At 40.1% G+C, this 24,139-nt stretch overlaps 1 protein-coding gene across 2 annotated transcripts in view; it reads left to right on the top strand.

Moving 5' to 3' along the window:
• The first annotated feature begins 8,840 nt into the window (after window positions 1-8,840).
• The window catches only part of Chchd3 (coiled-coil-helix-coiled-coil-helix domain containing 3), a 266,634-nt gene continuing 251,335 nt past the window's right edge, over window positions 8,841-24,139 (top strand). Inside the window, exons 1-2 of one of the 2 annotated variants that reach the window (XM_069996789.1) lie at window positions 8,841-9,083; window positions 18,693-18,780. In XM_069996789.1, the coding sequence (XP_069852890.1) occupies window positions 9,003-9,083; window positions 18,693-18,780 (169 nt within the window). In that variant the 5' untranslated portion in view covers window positions 8,841-9,002. The remainder of the gene's footprint in view (window positions 9,084-18,692; window positions 18,781-24,139) is intronic. The other variant, XM_069996790.1, reaches the window with a different exon arrangement.

Raw genomic sequence — 24,139 nt, 5'->3', positions numbered from 1 at the left:
CATGGGGGGGGGGGGGGGGAGAGGAACCAATCACTGTAAAGGTTACACCCTATCATGCACCTAAGCTTCCATGGGCTGGTTATGCTCTGAACGTAAAGCAAATCGGGCTCTGCCCACTCAACTCCCTCTCAGTGCCATCTTTGCTGCTCACATGCTCCACAGATAAGCTTACTCCCTGAACCTCCTTATTCAAATTTCTTCATGGAGTTGAGGGTGGAGACAGTCTTGTTCAACTCTGATAGCTTAGCCAGGAAGATGATGAATAGGAAATCAAAATATTAATGGAGGGTATAAACAGATATGGGAAAAGCAGCAATAAATGTTTTCTCCCAACATCCTGGGAAACTGGGGAGACTTTATTGAATGGGGGATGTTCAAGCTGGAGATTCGAGGATGTTCATCACCTAAAGATTAGAAGGAAATAGAAAATATTTCTTACAATAAAAGACCAGAGTAGACCAAGATGGAGGTACCAGGATGATGAATGGTTCAGAGCTATGAATGGTCTGGACTGTTTCTAGATGGTGAAAGGGTTTAGTGAAATGGTAGTTATTTGGGAAGACATATTGTCTAGGATCAATGTCTGACTCATTGCTACATAGTCAAGGAACAGTGCGCGGATGCATTTTATTTATCTGTACTAAGTCCATTACTATCCACTGTGTAGTAGTATGTACAGGTAGTATCTGTTGGTTCAAGGACCCCTGTAGATACAAAAGTTTGAGAATGCTCGATTTTTTAAAATAAAATAATGTAGCATTTTCATATAACCTACACATATCTTTAAGTATACTTTAAATCATCCGAAGACTACTCATAATAGCTTAATGCAATGTAAATGCTGTGTAATAATTGGTATATTCACTGAGTGTTAGTGGCTCACACCTGTAATCTTAGGTGCTCAGGAGGATGAGATCTTAGGATAAAGACCGCCCAAGCAGGAAAATCCTTAAGACTCTTATCTCCAATTAACTACCCAAAAGCCTGAAGTGGAGCAGTGGCTCAAGTACTCAGGTCTATTACACACAAAAAATAATCATTATCTTCTACTATTTAGAGAATAAAGACAAGAATTAAGCCTGTGCATATTCATACAGATGCATTTTTTAAAATTGCTGTTGATGCTGGGGCTTGAACCCAGAACCTGGGCACTTTCCCCCAGTTTCTTTTGTGCTATTCTTGAGCAAAAGAAACTCAGAGGAAGAGTTCCATGTGGAGTTTTTTCTTTTTCCCTTGAGAAGGTATTTTGTTGGAGATAGAGTATCACAAACTTTTCTACCCAGGCTGGCTTCAGAGATCCTCAGATCTCAGCCTCCTAAGTAGCTATGATTAAAGGTAAGAGCCACAAAATACTTCTGATACCTACTTGATTGAATCTATGGATGTGGAACCTGTAGATACAGGTACTTATTCTGAGATGCCTAGTCCTAGAATCCTGGATGACTAGGATGCATGTAGATTACCAACCCATGCAGATTGCTCTCAAATCTATTTTGACAACATTAGTAGTTATCTTGACAAAGATGAAAGCTTATTGTGGTTTTTGTTTTTGTTTTTTAAATCAGCTGTGGGGCTTGAACTCAGGGCCTGGGCATACTGTCCTTGAGTTTTTCTGCTCAAGGCCAGCACTTTACCACTTGAGCCACAGCCCCACTTCTGGTTTTCTGGTAGTTAATTGAGATAAGAGTCTCATGGACTTTCCTGCCTGGGCTGGCTTCAAACCCTAATTCTCAGATCTCAGCTAGGATCACAGGTGTGAACCACTAGCGTGGATGAAAGCTCCGTGTCTTATGATATGTGCCTTCCATGGTGGTGGAAGGATTTCCACTATAGTCATCCCTGAATGCGATTATGGGGATTGTGGGATGCAGATTTGGTCTCATAAGTGAATGGGAGCTTGCTCCAGCATGTCTCTGCTTTTAGTCTTCTTGTGACATTTTCCTAATTTGGTACTATCTTGGACACATCTGCCCTACTGCTCCTTCTTTTCCCATCTTACAATGTTCTCTTTTCACAGATGAATGAGTGTAATAGATTCAGAATATTCTTGTTAATTATGAAATATTCTGGATCCCAGCTTTCCAACAGAGGAGTCATTCATCCCCTAAGACATGTTCTACCAAGCAAATCTCTCTCTCTTTCTTTCCCTTTAAATTTAATTTATAATTGAAGAATAGCTTTTATCTAACACACAAGCTCACAAATCTTAAGTATCTACTTTAGTGACTTTTTTGAGATATATACATCATGTAACAACTACAAAGTTTATGATTAGAAATATTTTCAGGATTCCATGAGACTCCATTGTGTTCCTTCCTCCAGGTCAACTCCATTCACAAAACAAATTACTTCTCCAATAAATTATTTGTGCAAGCTAATTTTTCCCTGTCCTTTTTTCCCCCTCAATTTGGTAATGGAATCCAAGGATTTGTGTAATCTAGCCCCCCTAGTGCTTAGACTGCTTTTGAATACTATGTAAATAGCCTTATGAAGTACTTTATGTGTTCTTGTGAATCTTCCTGCTTTTGCTCATCATGATGCCTATGATATTTTGACAGGTTGTTAGATATAGTAGTTGTTTCTTTTTTTGTGGTAGTACAGTGTTCCATGTGTGACTATATCACAACTCACACATTTTAAAGCTGATAAATATTTGGGTTATTCCTTCCATTGAGCTCTGTGAATAATGCTGTAATGGTTATTCCTACATGTGTGGGAACATGTCTACATGTGTCTACGTGGTTGGTAGATATATGTCCTTGTTTCTATTATGTGTACCCCCAGAAATGGAAATTGCTGGTTATTAGCTCACATACAGTTAGCTTGTGAATTATGTGAACCTGCTAGTATTCTCCCAAGGTAGTTACCCTGATTAATGCCTTATCTAGTCACCTGTGCCCTGAAGTTCTGCTCACAGCTGTGCACTATTACTAACCAGCTCCACTTAATAATCATGTTTGCCTTGGTTTCAGTGGCCAATGCAGTATCCTTTATCTGGTATCAGAGTCTTGACAGGAGGGACGTACAAGGGCAGTTTCCCACAAAAGAGGAACATGAGGTGGTGTCACAGTGCTAAACTGAATGACTGGAGATTTGGAATTTCAACAGGTTCTGATGTGTGGCCTTGGGGAACTCATTCTGGGTCTCTAGATGTCAGCACTTAATGACATTGAACGAGTCCTCTAGAGAAGCTTACTTACAGATGCATGCACAAAGCTTAAGTATCTAGCTCAATGAATTTTTAGAGATATATACATCCATTTAACAGCTACAAAGAGGAAATACAGAGGAGATGAGATGGTTGTCAAGGTTGTTTATTTGAAATTCCATGAATATACAGATTGTTACAGGCTGAGTGTGAGAACACGTTTTGCTTCAGAACATATGAGCCAAGAACTGGAGTTGAGAGATCCCACCTTGAGTGTCTTGAGCTGAGACAAAAGCAGAACCAAAACAGCTGAAGGCACTGGAGTAGGGAACCAGTTGTGTGGAATGTGTACTTGGGGACCTTCTCCACCGTTAGAATTGATAAGTGGGCATTTCCCTACGTTACCAACATCACAGCAAAAGTGCTCATCTAACCTTGATGCGTTTCAAGCATTTATGATTTGCAAGTAAAGTGGCTAACAGCCTGCATTTCAGAAATCTCTCAAATCACATGACAGGTAGATATCCTTAAAGGGTTATGGGAACATCCCTGTGCTTTCCAGTCAAAATGGCTTGAAAATTCATCAAGGCCAGAGGAGCCATTCAGGAGAAATGACAGATGGAATGGTTTTGCTTGTTTAAGGAACAAAGATGAGAGATGAGTCTCTTCTGACTTGTGCTCTACTTGTCAGAGATGACCACTCACTCTAAATTCAACACAAGGGGCTTCAGAGGGCCTTTGGCCCCTGGTGGAGCTTGAGTGCAGAAGACACAGCCCAGTGGACTAGACTCTCAGCAAGATGCAGCCACCTCGCTGGCTGTCCCTCCTTCTACGTCCTTAAACCAACACTATCTTTCAAACCATTATATTTTGATGAACATAGTGTGAGGAGAAATGAGATGAAGTGTCAGGGAAAAACACATTACAATGAAAAAAAAAGCAATACTAAAGAATGTCCAGGCAATGACAGAAGATGGCCATTTAGTAATCTGCTAGACATTTATTTAGTGAAGCTTCTAGAATAAATTTCATTCCAGAGGCACCAGGAAATAGTGATGTATTACCAAATTATGACCCATGTGTAAAGTTTATTTTAGTCATATCACATTAAATGATGTCTATTTAGCAGCCCCCATCTTACAATATGGTAAGACCTGGCATCTACATTGCTGTGAACATGAATTTCCTTAATAGCAAAGGCACTGTGAAATACAAGCAAAAAGATGGGAAAGTTTCTGGAGGACATGGGGGTGGGGAAGGACCTCTTCCTGATTTCATTAGCTACATTGGCAGTGTCACCAGGTCTCCAATAGCAGTGGGCTACTACCAGTAGACTCTGTGATTTGCACTGCTCCCTGAGACTGCTTTTGTTTTATGCCGAAAGATACATCATTCTACTGTACTTGTAAAAATGCCTTCTCATTACTGCTGACTTGTTTTGTGCTGTTTTGAGTTTTTAATCTCTTCAAATGTGTGCTCAGAATTCATGTATTCAAAGCATGTCACCTAAGCACAGGAGCACAGCCTTACTCAAATGCACGCATGCAGCAAGAGCTACTGTTTCCGGACTTCATTGTTTTTATATGACTTTGTATACAATGATGGATGGAAAATGGTTTAAAGCTGATGTTCTGTTAGGGCTTGCCGAATACGTCTTTGTCCATGTTTTCAGAATGTGCCTCCATTGATTGTACTTCACCCTAAGCACTTTTCAGTGATTTTAATTGGTTTGCTATAACTATGGCAACTATATGGCCTAGATTTTCTAGGACAATCCTGATTTCAAGCTCTTATTAATTGTCTCTATAAGTATACAAATAATGTCAGAGCAATTGCTTGAGTTTTAACACAGATACTGTGCTTGTTAGATCTATATTCAATTTTAGCACAGGTCATAAAATCCAAGTACAGCTGAAATGTGGTTCAGAAGAGCTAGTATGAGAGCTCTTGTGCTTTGGTGAACAACACAATGATTAGCTTTTCTGGCTAGGGACCAGGAGTAGGTCTTTCTCCTCAGTACCTCATGTATTTTTCTTTTTGTTTTTAAGTATGCTTTCCATCCATTCCTTCCTCCATTCCCAATCCAGTGTACCACAGATGGCCAACTGATATGTGAGGAGGTGGCTGAAGAGAGGACTTTGCTTTTAAGGAAGTTTAAATTAGGATTGAAAGAGCAAAAGTATACAATCTTTCTTCTCATCTGAAACTTCTCAAATTCCATTGGAACTATTTGGAAGTGTAGGCTGATGCTTTTCCAAGTGAGATAGGTAATTAGGGATGATTGGAATTCCCTTCCTTCCTTCCTTCCTTCCTTCCTTCCTTCCTTCCTTCCTTCCTTCCTTCCTTTCTTCCTCCCTCCCTTCCTCCCTCCCTCCCTCCTCCCTCCTCCCTCCTCCCTCCACTCCTTCCTTCTTTCCTAACCTTATGAGGAACCAAGCTACTACTGTTATTAGTTTAGTATCAAAGGACACAGTTGACATCCGGTATTCTTAGAGTGCTGCTTTCTTGAGATGGAAACAAAGTTATTTTGTTATTGATATTTAGGTAACCTTTGTGGTAAGGAAGATTATTTGGTAACTATGTGTGTCCCTAAATCTACAAAAGGTGGTATAACTGGGCCTCAGGACAATCAGAAGCCTTGTTAGCATGAACACTTATTAAAACTGCAGACTCTGCAATCTTGTTGAGCCACAAGTCTTTCTTCTATCAGTGCTTTGACTTTGTAGGACTAAGTTACCTCTTGAAGGTCTAATTTATGCTTTTATCTCTTTTGATAGGCTAAGGATTCTCATAGTTTATTTTTCCTCCTTCTCCTTCACAACCTGCTCCAGCTGGTGGTGGCTGACTTTGAACAGTGATCATCCTACCTCTGTCTCTTTTGTAACTGGGATTCTAGGTATGCATCCAGCATGGGAGCTCAATGAATTTTTTTAGTCTTCTTACAGTTTCTTCTTTCAACAATTTTTAGTTTGTCATAATGTTTCATGATTCAAAACTCCACATCTTGTTGTTCTGTATTTTTGTATGCTATGACTTTCAAATTCATCTTTTCTCCCCCTTTTTGTTTGGTAGTACTGGGCTGTGTGCTTGTTAGGCAAGTACTCTGCCATTTGAACCATGTCCCTAGACCTTGGATTTTAAGTCCAAATTGAGAAAGTGATGCCAGGAATAAAGAAAAGGAAGAAAGGGAGAATTTGTATGTCTCGTGTTTAGCTATTGGTTTTGTTGGGTAAAGCTTTGCAATTTAGCTTGTAGGCTTCTGGCTTCTAGTGCTGGCTTTGGGTTAGATCACTATTGATAAGCTATAGTAAAAAGGAGAAAAAAGGTTCTAGTGACTTAGGAAGTGGTTGCAGGCAGGACTAAACTTTGGACATGGACGGAGCGATATTATTGTTAAGAACCTAGTTTTCCAGTTTTTGTTAGTTCCCACCCCCAGTCTCATATCTCTATGCTGTCTACCTGGTCCTGACCATCTCCTGAAGAATATCCCCACTTCTAATGATCTTTGAGCATCGGTGACCTGCCACCCACAAGTAATTCTGGTCTTTATAAACCCTGCCTTATTGGAGTTTGCTCTTAGTCTTGCCAGGATAGGGTAGTCACTGGACCACTAACAGACTCCAAAATTTGACCTCTCTAAAGGTGGCTTCTCTATTTTCTCATGACTTGATTTATATATCTGATTTAGGGTACAACATTATCATAGTAGATATTTTCCAAGAGTAAGATGGTTTATTATTATTTTTAAATTTAGAATGGTTCAATGTATTGCTAGTGGCAATGAGTTAGGAATTCCAAAGTACGTTTAGATTCTGCCTAATAATACTGTTTACATGACACCCCTCTTCTTTCTCATGATTAGCCTTCATTATCTTTAATATATTTGATTAAAAGAGCACATTTTAATAGTCTAAGGAGGCAAATATATTCAAAATAAAGAGTGTTCTTTATCTCTCTACTTCCTCATTTCTTTATTTTGGTAAGCATTTATTGAGCATCTTGTATGGAGAACCTCCAATAAGTGCTATCCATTGGGTAATTTGTGAATGTGTGTTTGTAGAGCAGCTGATCTTAAAGAAATGACAGACAATTCATGGGTGTGTTAGTTACCTGCAGAAGAAAGATTTGAATGTATTACATAACCTGAGAATAAGTATAAAGTAGCAGGCATTCTTTTTTTTTTTGGGTCCGGTCATGGGGCCTGAACTCGGCCTGGGTGCTGTCCCTCAGCTCTTCAGCTCAAGGCTAGCGCTCTACCACTTGAGCCATAGCGCCACTTCCAGCTTTTTTCTTTTTGCTTATGTGGTGCTGAGGAATCAAACCCAGGGCCTCAGGCATGCAAGGCAAGCGCTCTACCACTGAGCCACCTTCCCAGCCTGAAGCAGGCATTCTTAAAATTGCAAAACCACATAGGGGGATTTAGATACACAGTTGTTAAGAACAAGATGATGAGATATAACCAACACATTTTGCTACTGATATGGAGATATAGAAATGAAGACATCATTTCTGAATCAGACTATGGCTGAGGTTCAAAAAGGTACTTTGCTGTGTATTCCTTGGGTATCAGAAGATGCCATGGTATGCTGTGGTTCACTGCTTTTAATGTTGAAAGAAGGTAATACAAAATACGGTTGCTGGGAGCTTATGGTTCACACTTGTAATCCTAGCTACTTAGGAGGCTGAGATGTCACAATTGCAGTTCAAAGCCAGCCCAGGCTGGCTTTATCTCCAAGAAACAACTGGGAAAAAGCTGGAAGTGGTGCTGTGGCCGAAGTGGCCGAGTGCTAGCCTTGAACCCAAAGAGGCTCAGGGGCAGTGCCCAGGCCCTGAGCACTTAATTTCTGTTTTCTTTTGTACTGGGCATTGAACCCAGGCCCTTGCCCATGCTATCAGTGGTCTATACTTGCAGCCTCCATTCATCTAGTTTCTAAAGGAAATACCCCTGCCTTTGGAAGTCTAAGGTCATATACCAAAACACTTAATTAATAAAACATGATGTAATATGTACATGGAAAAATCTTAAGCTTATTTGCCTCTTGTAAATGTGAAATACTGAACAGGAAGCTTTCCAAAATAGTTCACCTTAAGTCTGGTGTACTTTAATTTTTCATTAATTTATGCCATCTTTGGTAATCACATAACTTTTCTCTGCCTAACCATATCTTGGTCTCTTCATGTAAGAGAAGATACAAATGCATGCCTTATAGGCACTCTGTGAATAATTTTTTTCCTTGAGTTTTCTCATATGTAGATTTGAAAACTATAAAATTATGCTTTACAAAATAAAATAAAACAATGTTTACAAGTGGAATAAAGAAATTCTGTTTTGTGTCAAGAATTTATAAATAGGACCGCAGGCGTGAATTGACTAGCGGAGTGTCTCCTACATCCAACAGTGCCTTGCGTTAACTTCAGCCTTCAACTTTTCTGAAGGTTGTGGAGTTAGAAGCCTTTCGACTCTTCAGGACCACAACTCCCAGAATGCCCTGCTGCTTTCGTACATTAGAGTAAAAGAACAGACTACAATTCCCACTACACTCAGGGGCTCCGGAAATCTTGTTAACCACCACCTGTTGCCATAGCATCCGGGTCCAAGACAACCAATCAGAGCATCGTGAAGTAGGAGAGGTGGGACCTTCTCCTTTTCAACCATCCCGAGGTGTTTCAGCGACGGCACGTGACCGGAGGAGGCGGGAGCCCAGGGTCCGCGCCGTCTCCTTGCTTCTTGGGGTCGTAGCCTTGCACCCGCCGGGCGGAGGAAGTGTCCCGGCGGCTCCACGCGCGGGTGTGCGCGCGGGGTCCTAGCTGCTCGTGCACCCTCGCCCAGACTGCGGGGACCGGAGTAGGAGCCATGGGCGGGGCCGCCAGCACTCGCCGGGTCACCTTCGAGGCGGACGAGAATGAGAACATCACGGTGGTGAAGGGCATCCGGGTGAGTGGTGGGGGTGGGGGTGGACGGATGTCCAGCCCTCGGACGGGGACCCCCGCGCCCCGACGGTCCCCGGACCCGACCGGCCTGCTGTCTCCCATCCCGGGCCCGCCCTGGTTCTGCCCCGCCAGAATCCTAGGTCTTTGGGGGAAGAATTCGGGAGTTTCCAAACTTGGAGCACTCATTCAGAGAGAGAGGTCTCGGTGGCGTGCCAAGTGCCAGGCAAGGCTTGGGGGCGAGTAGGGAGGGTGCCAGGGTGATTGGAGCTGCAAAGGGCTCTCACGGTCGAGTCTTCACCGGTCACTAGCTGCAGGACATGAGGCTTTCTGAGGTCAAGACCCCAAACCCTGCTTTGCACCGGGAAGGCTCGCCTTCATTTACCCTGTGTCATTGAATGCTCTTCCCTGCCCCCTGCGCGCGCACACACACAGACACACACGGACACACACACTCACACACGCACACACACACACACACACACACTCACACACGCACACACCAATTTTTCTGGCCCGTCTGGCTGACTTCTGGCTTCTCCTTCACTTTCACCTGATATCTCGTTTTTTCCCCAGGCTCCTCCTGTTGGACTAGGCCCAGTTGCTACAGGCCTCAGCTCTACCAGCTTGAATAGGGGCTGATTTAGATGTGCAGTTCTTTAGGCTAGTTGAAGTTGTAATTCTGACTGAGACGTTGTAGAGAATAACTTTATACCTTCTGTGCATGTACTGGATACATAAACTGGAAACTTGATTTTTTTTTTCTCTAGGGTGTCAGCATACCAGCACTAACTTTATTAACACGCTCTCCCCGGTGCACCTGAATGTGGAGCTGCACATTTTTTTGGAAGTTTGATGTCTGAACCTAGTAAATAAAGCTTTATGACTTCAGAGAAGTTTTATAACTACAGTTTTTCCTCCTCTGTTATTATACAGCTAGTGTTGGTACATGTGTAAACTACTTGCAGCATTTGTTATTAGGAAATAAAAGTTATTCAATATTTAAAGTGTTTACAAACTTTTTCTTCTGAAATTGTTACCTTGGAAAGAACTTATTAAAGTTTTCTTTATAGAAACTCAAGACTGTTGAACTCAGTTTTTGGTCTGTGACCAGCATTTATTTCTCTATATATTGTATTCATGAACCACAGGACTATATTTTGTACTAAAATAACAGACATTACATGCTTTGCTATATTGTGATTTAATTGGTACTCGGAGTAAAATGAAAATTAATTATAATCTCTTAAATTTTATGCAGATATGAAAAAGTGTTGCCTTCCCTACTGGAAGGTGAAAAGTTTTAAAAAAGAAAAAAAAGTAGGTTTGGGTGAGATATTGATTAGAAAAATGTATAGATCCATGTTCTCATGCTCTAGTATCAATCAATTAAAAGAGATTTTTGACCCCACTACAGAGATTTATGCCAAGTACTACGCTAGGGTGAGTAAGGTAAGCAGGACAGTTAGGAAACATAATGATTACAATGGTAGTCATTAAAAAAAAAAAGGCCTTCTTACTCATTTTAAGAAAAGAAACTGTGCCCTTTAGCCAGACAATTTGATAGAAACTTTTATTTTTTTCCTTTTCTTCCATACATTTTTATCTACATTGTTACTGTTTAAAGCTTTCATTTTTATTCCTTTCTTGTATATACATTATATCAGGTAGAGAATGTTAAAACACTGCTTTCATTTTGGCTGTGTGCTTTTCTTCACCCATACTACCCTTGCACTCTGCTTCAAATCCTTTTCCAAGCATGATTTGCAACCTCCTTGACTTTCATTTTTCTCTTGTGAAAAATAGTGGAGTTGAGAATGTCCCTCAAGTCTTTGATCTTTTCCAGTTCTGAACGGTGAGCCCAGTGACACCATAACTTTCGTGTAGCCATGCTCAACCTAGTGAAGTTTCTTCTAAAAATGGCATGCTATTAAATTGTGAATACTTAGAGGTCATTATGGTTTCCTGAAGGTCATGGTCAAAAAAAATGTCAATTTGAACTTAGGTAGACTTTCAAGTTTTTAATCTTAGAATTTAGTCTGAGTGAGATCTTCAACAGATTGCTTTTCTGATGATATAGTCTTATTTGTAAAGGGGAATATCATTCACTTCCTTTGATTGATTAGAGTAAGAAGATGATGAAAGGTATATAAAGCATCTCATAATTCAAGATCGCCATTTTAGGGTTCCTTTCAACCCTGAAACCCTGAAAAATAACCATGTACAAAATGGTGTGTGATTTGGAATTAAACTTACCTGGGTTTGGATCAAAGCATTACTTTTTACTAGCTGTGTTAACTCTTTCAGTGGTGTTTCTTTTTCTTTTCTTTTTTTTTTGGGTCCGGTTGTGGGGCCTGAACTCTGGGCCTGGGCGCTGTCCCTCAGCTCTTCAACTCAAGGCTAGCGCTCCACCACTTGAGCCACAACGCCACTTCCGGCTGTTTTCCTTTTTGCTTATGTGGTGCTGGGGAATCGAACCCAGGGCCTCATGCATGCAAGGCAAGCGCTCTACCACTGAGCCACCTTCCCAGCCCATCAGTGGTGTTTCTTATTTAGTGTATCTGATTAACGCACCTTAGGGAGAACTTGACATGTATGTCAGTATGTATTTACTTACATTTACTTACAGTGTTTACCCTTAATCAGTAGTACCTGATAGAGTTGTTTAAAAGAATGGGTGCATAAACATACATGGCCTTTAAGTGCTTACATACAAATCACATGTTTGCACCACAAGAGTATACCACTCAGGGTTTGGATGGGAGATGGGAGGGAATCCTGGGTCCTGCCCCATTCCCATTGCCTGTGGGAATTTTGTCTAGGTTTGTTGTTGGTGTTTTTTTTTTTTTTTGGTAGATACCTTTTAGTTAATATTTTTCTTGGTTTATTGGAATAGTCATCGTATTTCTCCTTGCGGACTGGGAACAGTATTCTCAGTATGTAAGCAAGACATCGTTTTTAGTTCAGTCGGTTAAGACAGTACTGATGAGGCCTGAGGTTCAGTTTTGATTGCAAAGGTCCATTTGAAGAAAAACTTCCAACTTTGATCAATTTTCAAAATTTAGGCCATCAGTTCTAAGAAACCAGATTGTACCAGCAGTTCAACAGTCACTGCCAGAAAACCGTTTCTGTTTCATTAAGAACACTAGTCTTTTTTTTCGTTCCTTCCTTCCCTTCCTTCCTTCCTTGCTTCCTTCCTCCTTCCCTCCCTCCCTCCCAGCCTTCCTCCCTCCATTCTTTTCTTCCTTTCTTTTGAATTTTGCAATACTGGGACCCTGCTTGCTTGGCTGGTGCTTTGCTATTTGACCTGCACCTTCAGTTCTGCTCTTTGCTGGTTATTTTGGAGATAAAAGTTTCACAGACTTTTCTGCTCAGACTCTAATCTCAAAACCTCAGTCTCCCAAGAAACTAGATTTATAAGCTTGAGCCACTGATGCTCAGCTTCATCTTCACTATCTTCATGTAGATAGAATACCATTTAGTGAGCAACATAAAGCATTCAATAACTAGGCCAAGATTATTAGAGTATTTTTTTTATGTTTTTCTTGCTGAAGTCCTTAATAGCTATCAATTAATGAACCTGTTTTCAGTTTTAAGCTGAAGGATAGGCTGTCACGTCCTATTTTCATGATATTTATAGGGCCTTTAAAAAATTCTTTTGCCCCTCCTTCCATGTTTGTTTGTTTGCTTATTTATTCATTTATTACTTTTTGGCATTTCATGACAGGGTTTTTCCATATAGTCGGCGCTGGCCTCACTACGTCTTGAATGCTAGGGTTATAGATGTGCTCTACCACACCGGGTATAGACGTATCTGATTCCAGCTTCAAATCTAAAACCACTCCTGGCTTGGTTAAAAGGCTTGTTTTCCTCTTGCAAGTCTACAATAAATTTCTAGTGATTGAAAGACAGAACCTTTTTTATTACTCACATTACATGTGCTTAATAGGATTTTTGTGACCACCTGCGGTGCCTGCTTGGAAGGTAAACTTAGCACCCAATCTCACAAGTTTATCTTAAACATCAAAGCTGTGAGTGAACTCTTCTAGAGCACATGTCAACTTCAATGAGTATCATTTTCAAAGTTTTACTTATCGTGGTTTCCAGACCTAGATGGATCTCTGCATCTGGCCTTGAAGTTGCAAGTTAAAATTCACAGGAGCCAATGTGGCAGTATGAATACTTACATGATACATTGTATGCTTTGGGAGGTATTGGCTGTTCTGAGTTCCTCAGTGAAGGGATTACTCAATGAGATGTGTTAAGGAAGACTGTGGAGAAGGTATATGAGCAGAGACTAAAGATTCATTCTGTCAGTTGCTGTGAGTGTTGTAGAAGTAATTCATTTAACTAATGGATGATTGGGTTCTTTTAACTTTAGATTCTGTGAATCTCTTGAGCATGCTATCCTCTTAAGCTTTGAAAATCTAGGATAGACAGTTTTGTGTTTTATCTGCTAATAACAAATGCAAAGGAACACTATGATAAACTGTAAATACAAGCTATGAATTATTTATTTTATAATTATATATCTGTATCTGAATGTACTCCCCACAGCACCCTATGTCCTTAAGTTTATGGGAGTAATTTCTCCCAAATAATGATAGCAGTTTTGGGATACTGTTCCTTTTTTTTTTTTTTTTCCTGGCCAGTCGTGGGGCTTGAATTCAGGGTTTAGACACTGACCCTAAGCTTCTTTTTGCTCAAGGCTAACACTCTACTACTTGAGCCACAGCACCACTTGTAGCCTTTTCTATTTATGTGTACTCTACCACTAAGCCACATTCCCAGTCCCTCCACTCCCTTTTTAAAACTGGTATTGGGGCTTGAACTCAGGGCCTCATGTTCTTGCTTAGTAAGATTGCTTGGCTCTCTGGTTGACAACTGGCCCTCCATCACTTGAGCCACATCTGTCATTAACATTTTGCTGGTTAATTGGAGATGGAACCTTGCAGACTTTTCTGCCCAGGCAGATTCTCTAGGTCTCAGACTCCTGAGTAGCTAGGACTATAGGTGTGAGCCACTGGTGCCTGGTGAGAGCCTGTTTCTTACAAAGATAATTGTAAAAAAAGCTTATCTTGACAGATTCCTATGTAGAAGAAAGATCAAGGGATAAAATGGGTCTGAGTTCTTTAATCAATTTGTTGAGACACATCTGGAAGAAGAGTGGAGAACTTGTTGGGCTGGGGGTCTGATTTGTTTCTTATCTCATGGTTCCTGACTTCACCTCTGAGAAGGGCAACTTAAGAGTTTCCTTCTCCTTTTACTCTGTCCTTTATTTTTGTGCTTCTCATCCAGCCTCCTGACTCTGAGAAAATACTGGATTCAGCATCTGGGGGTGGTGTGTTTGTGCTAAGTTTGAATGAGACCAAATGGGTGGGAAGAGATGAATGGGAAGACTAGAAGACACACAAAGATCACCTCTCCTAATAGTTGTTAACTTCTAAGGCACAGAACTTTGTGAGTGTAAGCTACAGACTCTGCCCCAAGCAGTGCACTGTATGCCCATAGTTGAATGATCCATGGACTTTGCAGTTTATGGGCCTCTGATTGTAATTCTTTGCATCAGTATGTGTATGGGTTATTTCAGTATTCTTTAGTATTAATAATTTCTATAAGTTGCATTTGAGATTTGTCTTGATGTAGAACCCAGAGAGATGGCTTGAAAGCAGGCATTGTAGATGTGGGGAAAAGGCTTTTGTGATAGAAGTGCCCTTGTATTTTCCTGACGTGTTTTCCTGGCCAAGTTGCTTCTTACGAGAGGCCGCTTATCCAGGTACAGTGACAGCACAGAATCACTGTTGTTTTGAATAGAATTGCATACACAAACGCTCAAAGCCAAAGTTGTCTTTGAGGGCTGCCATTGCCACTGGTGTTCCTCTGCAGAGCCTAAGGATTTATTTGTGTAGTTAGGGTAAGAACAAAAGGTCCTGGGGCTTGAACTCAGGGCTTTGGTCCTGTCCCTGAGCTTTTGTGCATAAGGATAGCGCTCTACCACTTTGAGCCTCAGTTACACTTCTGGCTTTTTGGTTGTTAATTGGAGCAAGCGTTTCATGGATTTTCCTGCTCAGGCTGGATTTTAACCTCCATCCGAGATCCCAGCTGAGTAGCTAGGATTACAGGTGCAAACCACAGACACTTGGCTTTTTGTACTTTTTTTTTTTTTTTTTACATATTTTGGTGCCAATACTGAGGTTTGAACTATAACTCAGTTTTTTCTATCACTATTTGGTGCTCTGCCACTTGAGCCATACTTGGTTAGTTAATTGGAGAGAAGCCTCCTGGAAAGCACTGTACTTTAGGTGTGGCTCAAGCTATATCTCCAGCCCTACTATGAGATATATTATTTTGGTCATTCGACCTGAACTCTGGGCCTGGGCGCTGTTCCTCACCTCTTCAGCTCCAGGGTAGTGCTCTACCACTTAAGCCACAACACCATTTCCAGCTTTTTCTGCTTATGTGGTGCTGAGGAATTGAACCCAGGGCCTCATGCATGCAAGGCAAGCACTCTACCAACTGAGCCACCTTCCCAGCTCCTCCTATGATGTATTTATGTGGTATTTCCTTTGGGATACCTGTATTATTCTTTGGGATGTGCAGATAAATTTATTGAACTACATATAACTACCGATTGAAATGTTTTGATTGACACTCAGATGTGACACTAATTCTGATGAATCAGAGAAGCTATAAAATCAAATGAGAAATTAAGAAAACATTTAGTGACAGGTTGAAGGAGACAATCCATGTTTATCACTCCAAGAGTATAGCCTCTTCCATGCGCTCACCAGGACATCCATAGCTGCTGCCAGCCATAGCTGTAGGCCAAGACCTCACTCTCATGTAGAGAGGAAAGAGTACATGCTCACACTCAGGTGGTGAGAATGAACTGAGAAGAAATAAAAATCAGTGAGAGTCCCCATGGCTAGAGCTGTGTGAGTAATAACAGCACCAAATATCTGTGCAGCCAGTTACCATGGATGGTGCATAAACTATAGCCCTCATTATTCCTCCAGGTAAGTATTTTCATTTTTAAATGAGAGGAGTGAGGCCACTTCTCCAGGGTTCCACAGTTAGTAGGTAGACATGCTTTTCCATCTATTCTGTACCAGCTTTCTTTTCCCCACTCTGGGGGGGGGGTGATGTTTTTGAGGCTACATTAGGGACTGAAAGGACTTTTATAGTAGAAGTAGATGATAGTGAGGTATGGATTTGATGAATAAATGAAGTGGTATTAGGAGGTGGCTTGTGTCTAATACAGGTGGAGGTTTATAGCTAACTTGATTTATAGCTAACTGACTTTCTGATTAAATCTAATATATATGTCTATATATTAAATCATATATATATATATATATATATATATATATATATATATATATATGTATAGGTCAGTTGTACAGCCTGAACTCTGGGCCTGGGTGCTGTCCCTCAGCTCTTCAGCTCAAGGCCAGTGCTCTACCACTTGAGCCACAATACCACTTCTGGCTTTTTTCTGCTTATGTGGTGCTGAGGAATCAAACTCAGGGCCTCATGCATGCGAAGCAAGCTCTACCAGTGAGCCACCTTCCCAGCCCAGTAAAATACATTTTTAATTTTGCAATTTTTTTGATTTTGGCTTGAAATATAAATATTTAAATAGCAAAATGAAGTAACCTTATAAAAATTAGATATAAACCAAGGGGCTGCGAGTGTGGCCCAGGTGGCCTTGTTGAGTACCTGCTTAGCAAACATGTGGACCTAGGTTCAAAACTCAGGACTACTGAAAAAAAAAAGATCATGTAAAACAATTGGTTTTATATACCAACTTTATGCATATGCATATAAATCATATTGGTTATATAACACTATAGTATATTATATAATATATTTGATAGCATGTTTAGGTAACATGTATTTATGGAGTTGTCTTTTCTGGCCATTCCATTTAAGTAGAACCATGTAGGTAGGTATGATTCAAACCTGTCATTCCCAGAAATCAGGAGTTGAAGGTAGGAGGAGGTGAGTTTGAGGCCAGTCTAAACTACATAGTGAGATCCTGTCTCAAAACACATAAAGAAAAACTAAGAAAAAGGAATCATACAGAATGTAGTCTTTTTGTATTTGGCTATTTTAATTATTTCTAGGCACAATTATTTTGTAGCTCGTATTAGAATTTCAATCCTCTTTGCTGCTGAACTATACTCTGATACTCGATAGATGGTTGTTTCCACTCTTGCTATTATGAGTAATACTGCTTTGAATACCCTGAGCAAATCTTCATGTGGACATATGCTTAACAGCTTCTTAATTGGTCCTTTAGCCTCCTTGAAGGGTCCTTCTTCTGTGCTTATCCCTCTCCAATCTGTTCTCTCTCCTGTAGCCAGAGTGATCATCCTGAAATGTAAATCTGGTCATGTCATCATCCTTTAAAATCCTTCAGTAGAGTTCATTGTCCCCATGAAACTGGCTCAAGCGCTTTGAGGAGTTTACTAAGAGTTTTTGAATTCTGAACTGTAATACCTTCTCTTTGCATTTTCTCTTTCATTATGGCCGCACTTCAGTTTTCTTTTTCACTCATTCATTTGTTCATTCATTCATGTACTTTTGTTGTTGTTTAACAATTCATTCTATTAGCCAGCCTTCTTGACCTCAGGGATATACAATAGGGCAGCTAACTCCTTGCTTTCATGAAACTTTCTAGTGTGAAAGGCAAGACAGTAGACAAGAAAGCATCAGGTACTGGTATGTACTATCAAAAAAGTAAAAATCCATGGTATAGTAGTAACTGTGGGGCAGATGACTCAAATCTCTAGGCCTGTGTGTGCCAGATTCCCCAGACTGCTGCTGGCTTCCCCCTTTGGATTTTCATTTAGATGGCTAGTGGTGGCAAACCAACTTCCTCATCAATTCTAAATGTGGTTTCTTTGTCTTGGAACATTCTCTTCCTGACCTCTGTTCCTCCATCGCTTGTAAGAAGTCTCCCCTGACTCTCTGCACCTGCCTCTTACCACACAGCTCTGCTGGCCCTGCTGCGGATTACGCTTCTGTAGACTTCCATCACACTCTTGCAGACTGTAGACCCTTTGTGTTGTAATTAAATGTCTGGCAGTTGTCTGTCTATTCCACTTTAAGCAATGCGATCACTTGAAATTCACAATCTAGTGTGGTTCATGGTACAGTTCCTAATAAAATCTGTTGAATGATCTATGGTTAATCCTTAAAAAAAGAAAGGGAGAAAGAAGGGAATGCTTTTCTTTGGGACTGACAAAAAGGCAGGAGATAAGGGCTGTTAGTACATAAATAAATTTCTTGGGTTAAGGGAGAAAAGTTGGAGGAGTTCTTATGGCTCATATTTTTCTGAAATTCTGATTTATTGCACAGCATAAAATAAGGAGAAGAGTAAGGTATAATGAGCAATTAGTAGTGCATTGGAGGAAATAAAGAAGTGGGACCAAGGGGCGTGTCTTGAAACCTTAAAACCACTCTTGCTTGCTTCTAGTTTTATAGTTATTTGAGTTTGCCTGATTTCTGCAGGCCATATTTTATGCATATTGGCTGAGTTACTTGGATGTTTTTGTACTATTTTTCCTTTTTGTTCTTTTAGCATTGATTTCATTTTAATGTTGCTTTTCAGCTTTCAGAAAATGTGATTGATCGAATGAAAGAATCTTCTTCATCTGGCCCGAAGACTCGGCGGTATTCTGGTATTTATGGTACATCAGGTATTGTAACACTTGAATTTTGGATTTTTTAGTAGAAAATTAGAAGTAGAAATAAATTCATGCAAGTAAGTTCCACTGCTCTCTATCTTTTGTTATTTGGATGGCTGGCTTTTATAGGAAATGTTAGAAATCAATCTCAGGATTTCTCTTTTTCCTTTTCTGCTTTTGGTGGTACAGTGGTTTGATTTCAAGGCCTTGCTCTTGTTCCTGCACTGGAGCCATGCCTCCAGCCCTTTGTGCATTAGTGGTTTTTAAAATGAGGACTTACGCCTTTATACTTCATTTATACTTCCTACTGTATCTGGACTGATAGGTGAATGCCACTAGAAAGCTGTCATAGACCCCGCTTTTGTTGGTTGAGATAGGAGTCTCTTGACTGTTTTACCTGAGCTAGCCTTGAACTGTGATCTGTCCAATTGCAGCCTCCCAGTGAGCTAGGATAATGGGTGAGAGCCATTGTACCTGGCTTGAGGATTTCTTTTTAAATATTGAACACTGCTTTCAAATAGCCTTTGGAAGTTTTCTTATCTGACTTCTGAACTCTACTAGGTTTTGGAAGGTTACATGATACTCTTTATGTATAAAATAGATTACTACTAGGGATACTAGAATTTTTGGAGTATTTATTTTAAAAATTGAACTTAGAAAGTAAGTGATCCTCCTCTCTCCTTCTCCTTCCTCTTTTCTTCCCCTTCACCATCTCTTACTTGACCTGCTGTATAAACTTTTAACTGGCCCCCTCTGCTGTGCTATGTACACAGAGGCCCTCACAATTTTCTTCCTTTTTTTTTTTTTTTTTTTTAAAGAAAACAAACAGTGGCTGGGAAGGTGGCTCAGTGGTAGAGCGCTTGCCTTGCATGCCGAGGCCCTGGGTTCGATTCCTCAGCACCACATAAGCAAAAAGAAAAAAGCCGGAAGTGGCGCTGTGGCTCAAGTGGTAGAGCACTAGCCTTGAGCTGAAGAGCTGAGGGACAGCGCCCAGGCCCAGAGTTCAGGCCCCATGACCAGACCCCCCCCCCCCCCCCCCCCCCCCCCCCGCCAAAAAAAAAAGAAAACAAACAGTTTGATAGATCTCATGTCCAAAGGGTGGATCTCCAGAGAATGCCATCAGAGCTGTTTCCCTTGGCCTTGGTGATGTACCGTGCCCAGCTTTTTTTCTGTCTTCCCAATATCGTGCCATCTGTTATCATTACCGGCCACCCTTCTTCTCACCCACCGTGGCTGTTACTGTCATAAGCAGATAAGCTTAGGGGCTTCCATCCCTTTGTCCCTGGCCTGTGTGTTTCTAAATATTATCCTAGGGTAGTACTTGCTTCTGAATGAGTGCTGATTATTAAGTGTTCATTGAATCACCTTAGAACAGATCTCATTATACCTTTTAAAAACAACTACTTTTGATTATTCTGGAATATAATTCTGTAAATTTTTAAGCTATTTTGAGAGAACACAATGGACAGATTAATGACCTGTCCTTTCAAAGCATTTAGAGATTTGGGGCAGATACAACTAAGTATAGAATAAGACTCTGAGGGTGGAAGAGACAGTATAAAACAAGTCCTAAAAGATAGTAAAATTATAAGTATTTTGTGTTAAACATATGTTTTGATTATGAGTATTTTTGAAAGTAAAGTTCCTAATAGATTCTAGGAAGATATATTTATTATTTGGTACCACTACCAACTGTGTTAACAAAGTTAGGATGGTGAACTATGATAGATAACAAATAATATTTATTATGTAGTAGTTTTCTTCCAAATTCTTTACATACCTCCTATCTGATTGTACTCTCATAGAAAGAACTATTACTAACCCATTTTGAGACACAGCTTGTGAGCAATGGCAGTGATGAGTTTAAGTCCATGTGACTCCATAGTTGTTAACCACTCTGTTTTGTTATAACTTGCACAACACCTTATTGTAGAAGAGATGTGGTAGAAACTAGTTGGAAGGAGGGAGGAGCCTCATTGAGATGTTTTGCCTCCCTTAAAAAGAACCTTCTGTCTTTAGGGGCTTGTTGATTCATCTGGCTTTTTCCCATATCAACTACCTTTCAATAGAGAGGTGTCGGAAAAAACTAAGTGTTTTCTTTCTTAAGGTTGGCCTTTTAAATGGACACTTTAAGTGTAGGTGTGGGTTGGTAGCCTTGCTGGTGGTGTGTATGGTTTGCAGAGCAGGACACTAGTGGCGTGAGAAGCTCTGGCTTTGTTGAGGAAACCTTCCGCTCCCAAGTCCATTCCAGGTTTGACATGACTGATGGACTCTGGTCCATGTGCAGTAACCACCAGCCTGGGCACTGAAAGATTTTAGAAAGCTACGTTGTAATGTATAATGTGGCAATCAACTTAGACCTCTTCTCTCAAAATGGCAGCCACTAGTCCCATTTAACTATTACAAGTGACTTAAAATTAACTGAAATGAAATAAAATAAAAAAAACTTACTTTCTTGGTTGCATTGGCTACATTTCATGCTCATTAATTGTATATGAATAGTGCCTACCCTATTGGACAGAGTAGATACATTTCTATCACCACAGAAAGCTCTGTTGTAGGGCTGGGAAGGTGGCCTAGTGGTAGAGTGCTTGCCTAGCATGCATGAAGCCCTGGGTTCAATTCCTCAGTACCATATATACAGAAAATGCTGGAAGTGATGTTGTGGCTCAAGTGGTAGAGTGCTAGCCTTGAGCAAAAGACGCTCAGGGACAGTGCCCAGGCCCTCAGTTCAAGCCCCAAAACTGGCAAAAAAAAAAAAGAAAAAAGAAAGCTCTGTTGAACAACTCTTTTTTTTTTTAATTGTGAAAATACTGTACAGAGGGGTTACAATTACATGACAAGATAATGAGTACAGTTCTTATCAAGCATTGTAGCCTCCTCCTTTGTATCCCCTTCCCATCCCTTCCCATCCTCCCCCCGCCCCCCTCCAAAGTTGTAAAGTTCGTTTTCGACATAACGACTTGTACATCTCATTGTAGCAATGGGTCCACCTGTATCCCTATTTAAACGATTCGGTTTTTTCCCTTTCCCTCCACAAATTATACCAACATCAAATACAGTGAAAGCAGGGGTTATACTGTGGGGGAGGGACATACAAAGCACCAAAGAAATCATCTTATAAATGTGTTAGAAACAATCGCATGAAAGAAAAAAACATTTGAATACATATCTTAGGGTACTCTTAGGGTAATCTTGTCTACAGTACAGCAGTGCTTGGCATTGTGGGCCTCATCAAAGACTTTTAATGATGACAGAGGTTATGGCTCGATGGCTTTGTGTGTTGCTATGTTCATGACCTTTGCTCCCTTCCTCATACCTGTGCCCCAGGAGTAGCAGTAAATAAAGCTTGTGGGAACATTCCAAGCCATAGTATCTTTACCTCAGTCTTTCCTAGTCTGTATATTAAAGAGTAAACCTGCTCCTTAGACCTGATGTAGCTGGATCAATTAGGTAACACCATTTTTCATGCAGATGCTTTTTCCCCCTATTTGTACCAAAGTATAAAAAATATTCTACAAGGCTGGAGGAAAGGCTCTGGGAGTACATGTGCCATGTCCTTCACCTGTTCCAACTTGAGCCGAGAAAAGAACTAAGACTTATGTGTTGTTTTGAAAGAATCTTGCCTTTAGGTTAAGAATGCAATTATACTAGGGTTTTATAAATTAACAGAGATCTATCTGTTCTTAGAATTAAAAAGATATGTTGATAAAAGTAGAAAACCTGTCTTTTGAGTCTGTCTCATTTAAGGTTTTTTCTTGGTACTCAGTAATAGGTTTGTTATGATTTATAACTTAGATGTGTGGTGAAATAATTTATCACATCTAAAAAAAGTATTGATAAAAACTGTCACCAGCCTTTTCTACATTTTTCAGTGTGAAGTAAATTTTGTATTAAATGTAACTTGGAATTTTTAATATTTATTAAAACGCTTTCTTTTCTCTCAGGACTCTTATTCATCGCAGCCTTAGGCTATTCACAGGTGTAAATATAGGGCACTGTATTTGAATGATTGAAGACCTCAGGATTTCTGAATATAAGAACTAAGTTGTGTCATATATATAGTTTTGAAAATGTAATTTATACTCTAAGAAAGTAAGTTCTTCTAAAGACTACTGAAACTATTTTTTTGCTAAACCTTGAACCAGATCAATGAATCGTTGCAATAAGTATTTGCATGTAAAGCTGCTTGGGCAAAATAATACAGTGTGTGACACACAGCAGATTATAATGCCACTTTAATAAATGAATGTGCTCTTTAAGAACTTAACTGTGTCCTGGCTGCTCACATTCTCTGCTGCATTATCTCAGACTATATAAGTTTGCTCTTATAGCAGATAATTTTGTTCTTAGATTAAAATAAAGGATGCCATTGTACATAGTAATGGACCTACCTTTTTATTAACATTTTGCATCTTTTGATTTTTAAAGAGCAGTATTGAGGACTGATGTTCTTTTTAACCTGATCTTCCCCGCCCCCCCCCCCCCCAAACCTTTTGGTTTATAGTGATGTTAGTATACTCATGTTGGAACCTATCTACCACTGAAGAAGCTGTCCCCAAATCAATATCAGACAGGAAGTGGTATTAGCAGCTATTCGTTGATTTCCTAAGCCACTAGCAACTGGATGGAAATGACAAATCTGGAAAAGCAAACAAATGAACTCACTTTTATTATTATCCTCACTCTGCAAGTTCCTCTGAAAATTTCTTGTCATTGTGAAAAATAAGGAAGATGTGCCGATTTGTGTTAAGTATATCACCGAGATCACTAAGTATTTGGCAGCCTTAACAAATTGCAGGAAACCAATTTGAGCAGGAAATAGCACAGCCCAAACTAAACAGCCAATTTAGGGAAAAAGATTCATCTATATGTTCTGTGTATTATTCTTCCAGAATCTGGCTTTCCTAGTTATTTTTAAACAGCTCTTTAAGGCTCATTTAGACATGGCACTGTGGGGAAGAGTTCAGAGTAAATAAGTTACACTTCTTCCTTTGACTGGAGTTTTACAACCTGAAGTGAGTTGCAGTAGGTAGGTTTCCAACTTGTAATGTGTAAGACTTTGTTGATGCCCCTGTCTCAATTATGCACTTTTTGTGTGTAATGGGTAATTCACCTATAAGTTCCAAAGTTATTCCATCTAATTTTCTAGTCACTGTATTCTAGTCTTAGAAGAATATCCATAAACAGTCCATATTTAATGGGTGGTTAAAGAACTCAAGTTATTAGTTTTGCCTATCAACAAGTATTGGCATGACAGTGACCTGTGAATCTGGGGAGATACCAGTTTGCTCAAATCATGCTTAATATTATAGTGTGGTGAATGAATACTGACGTACCACCTTTCACTTGATCTGTTAATATTGATTAA

Source organism: Dipodomys merriami, unplaced genomic scaffold (assembly GCF_024711535.1).
Source record: "Dipodomys merriami isolate MVZ:Mamm:240054 unplaced genomic scaffold, mDipMer1.0.p SCAF_5, whole genome shotgun sequence".
Classification (NCBI taxonomy): domain Eukaryota; kingdom Metazoa; phylum Chordata; class Mammalia; order Rodentia; family Heteromyidae; genus Dipodomys; species Dipodomys merriami.
This window is presented reverse-complemented; position numbering and strand designations above follow the sequence as displayed.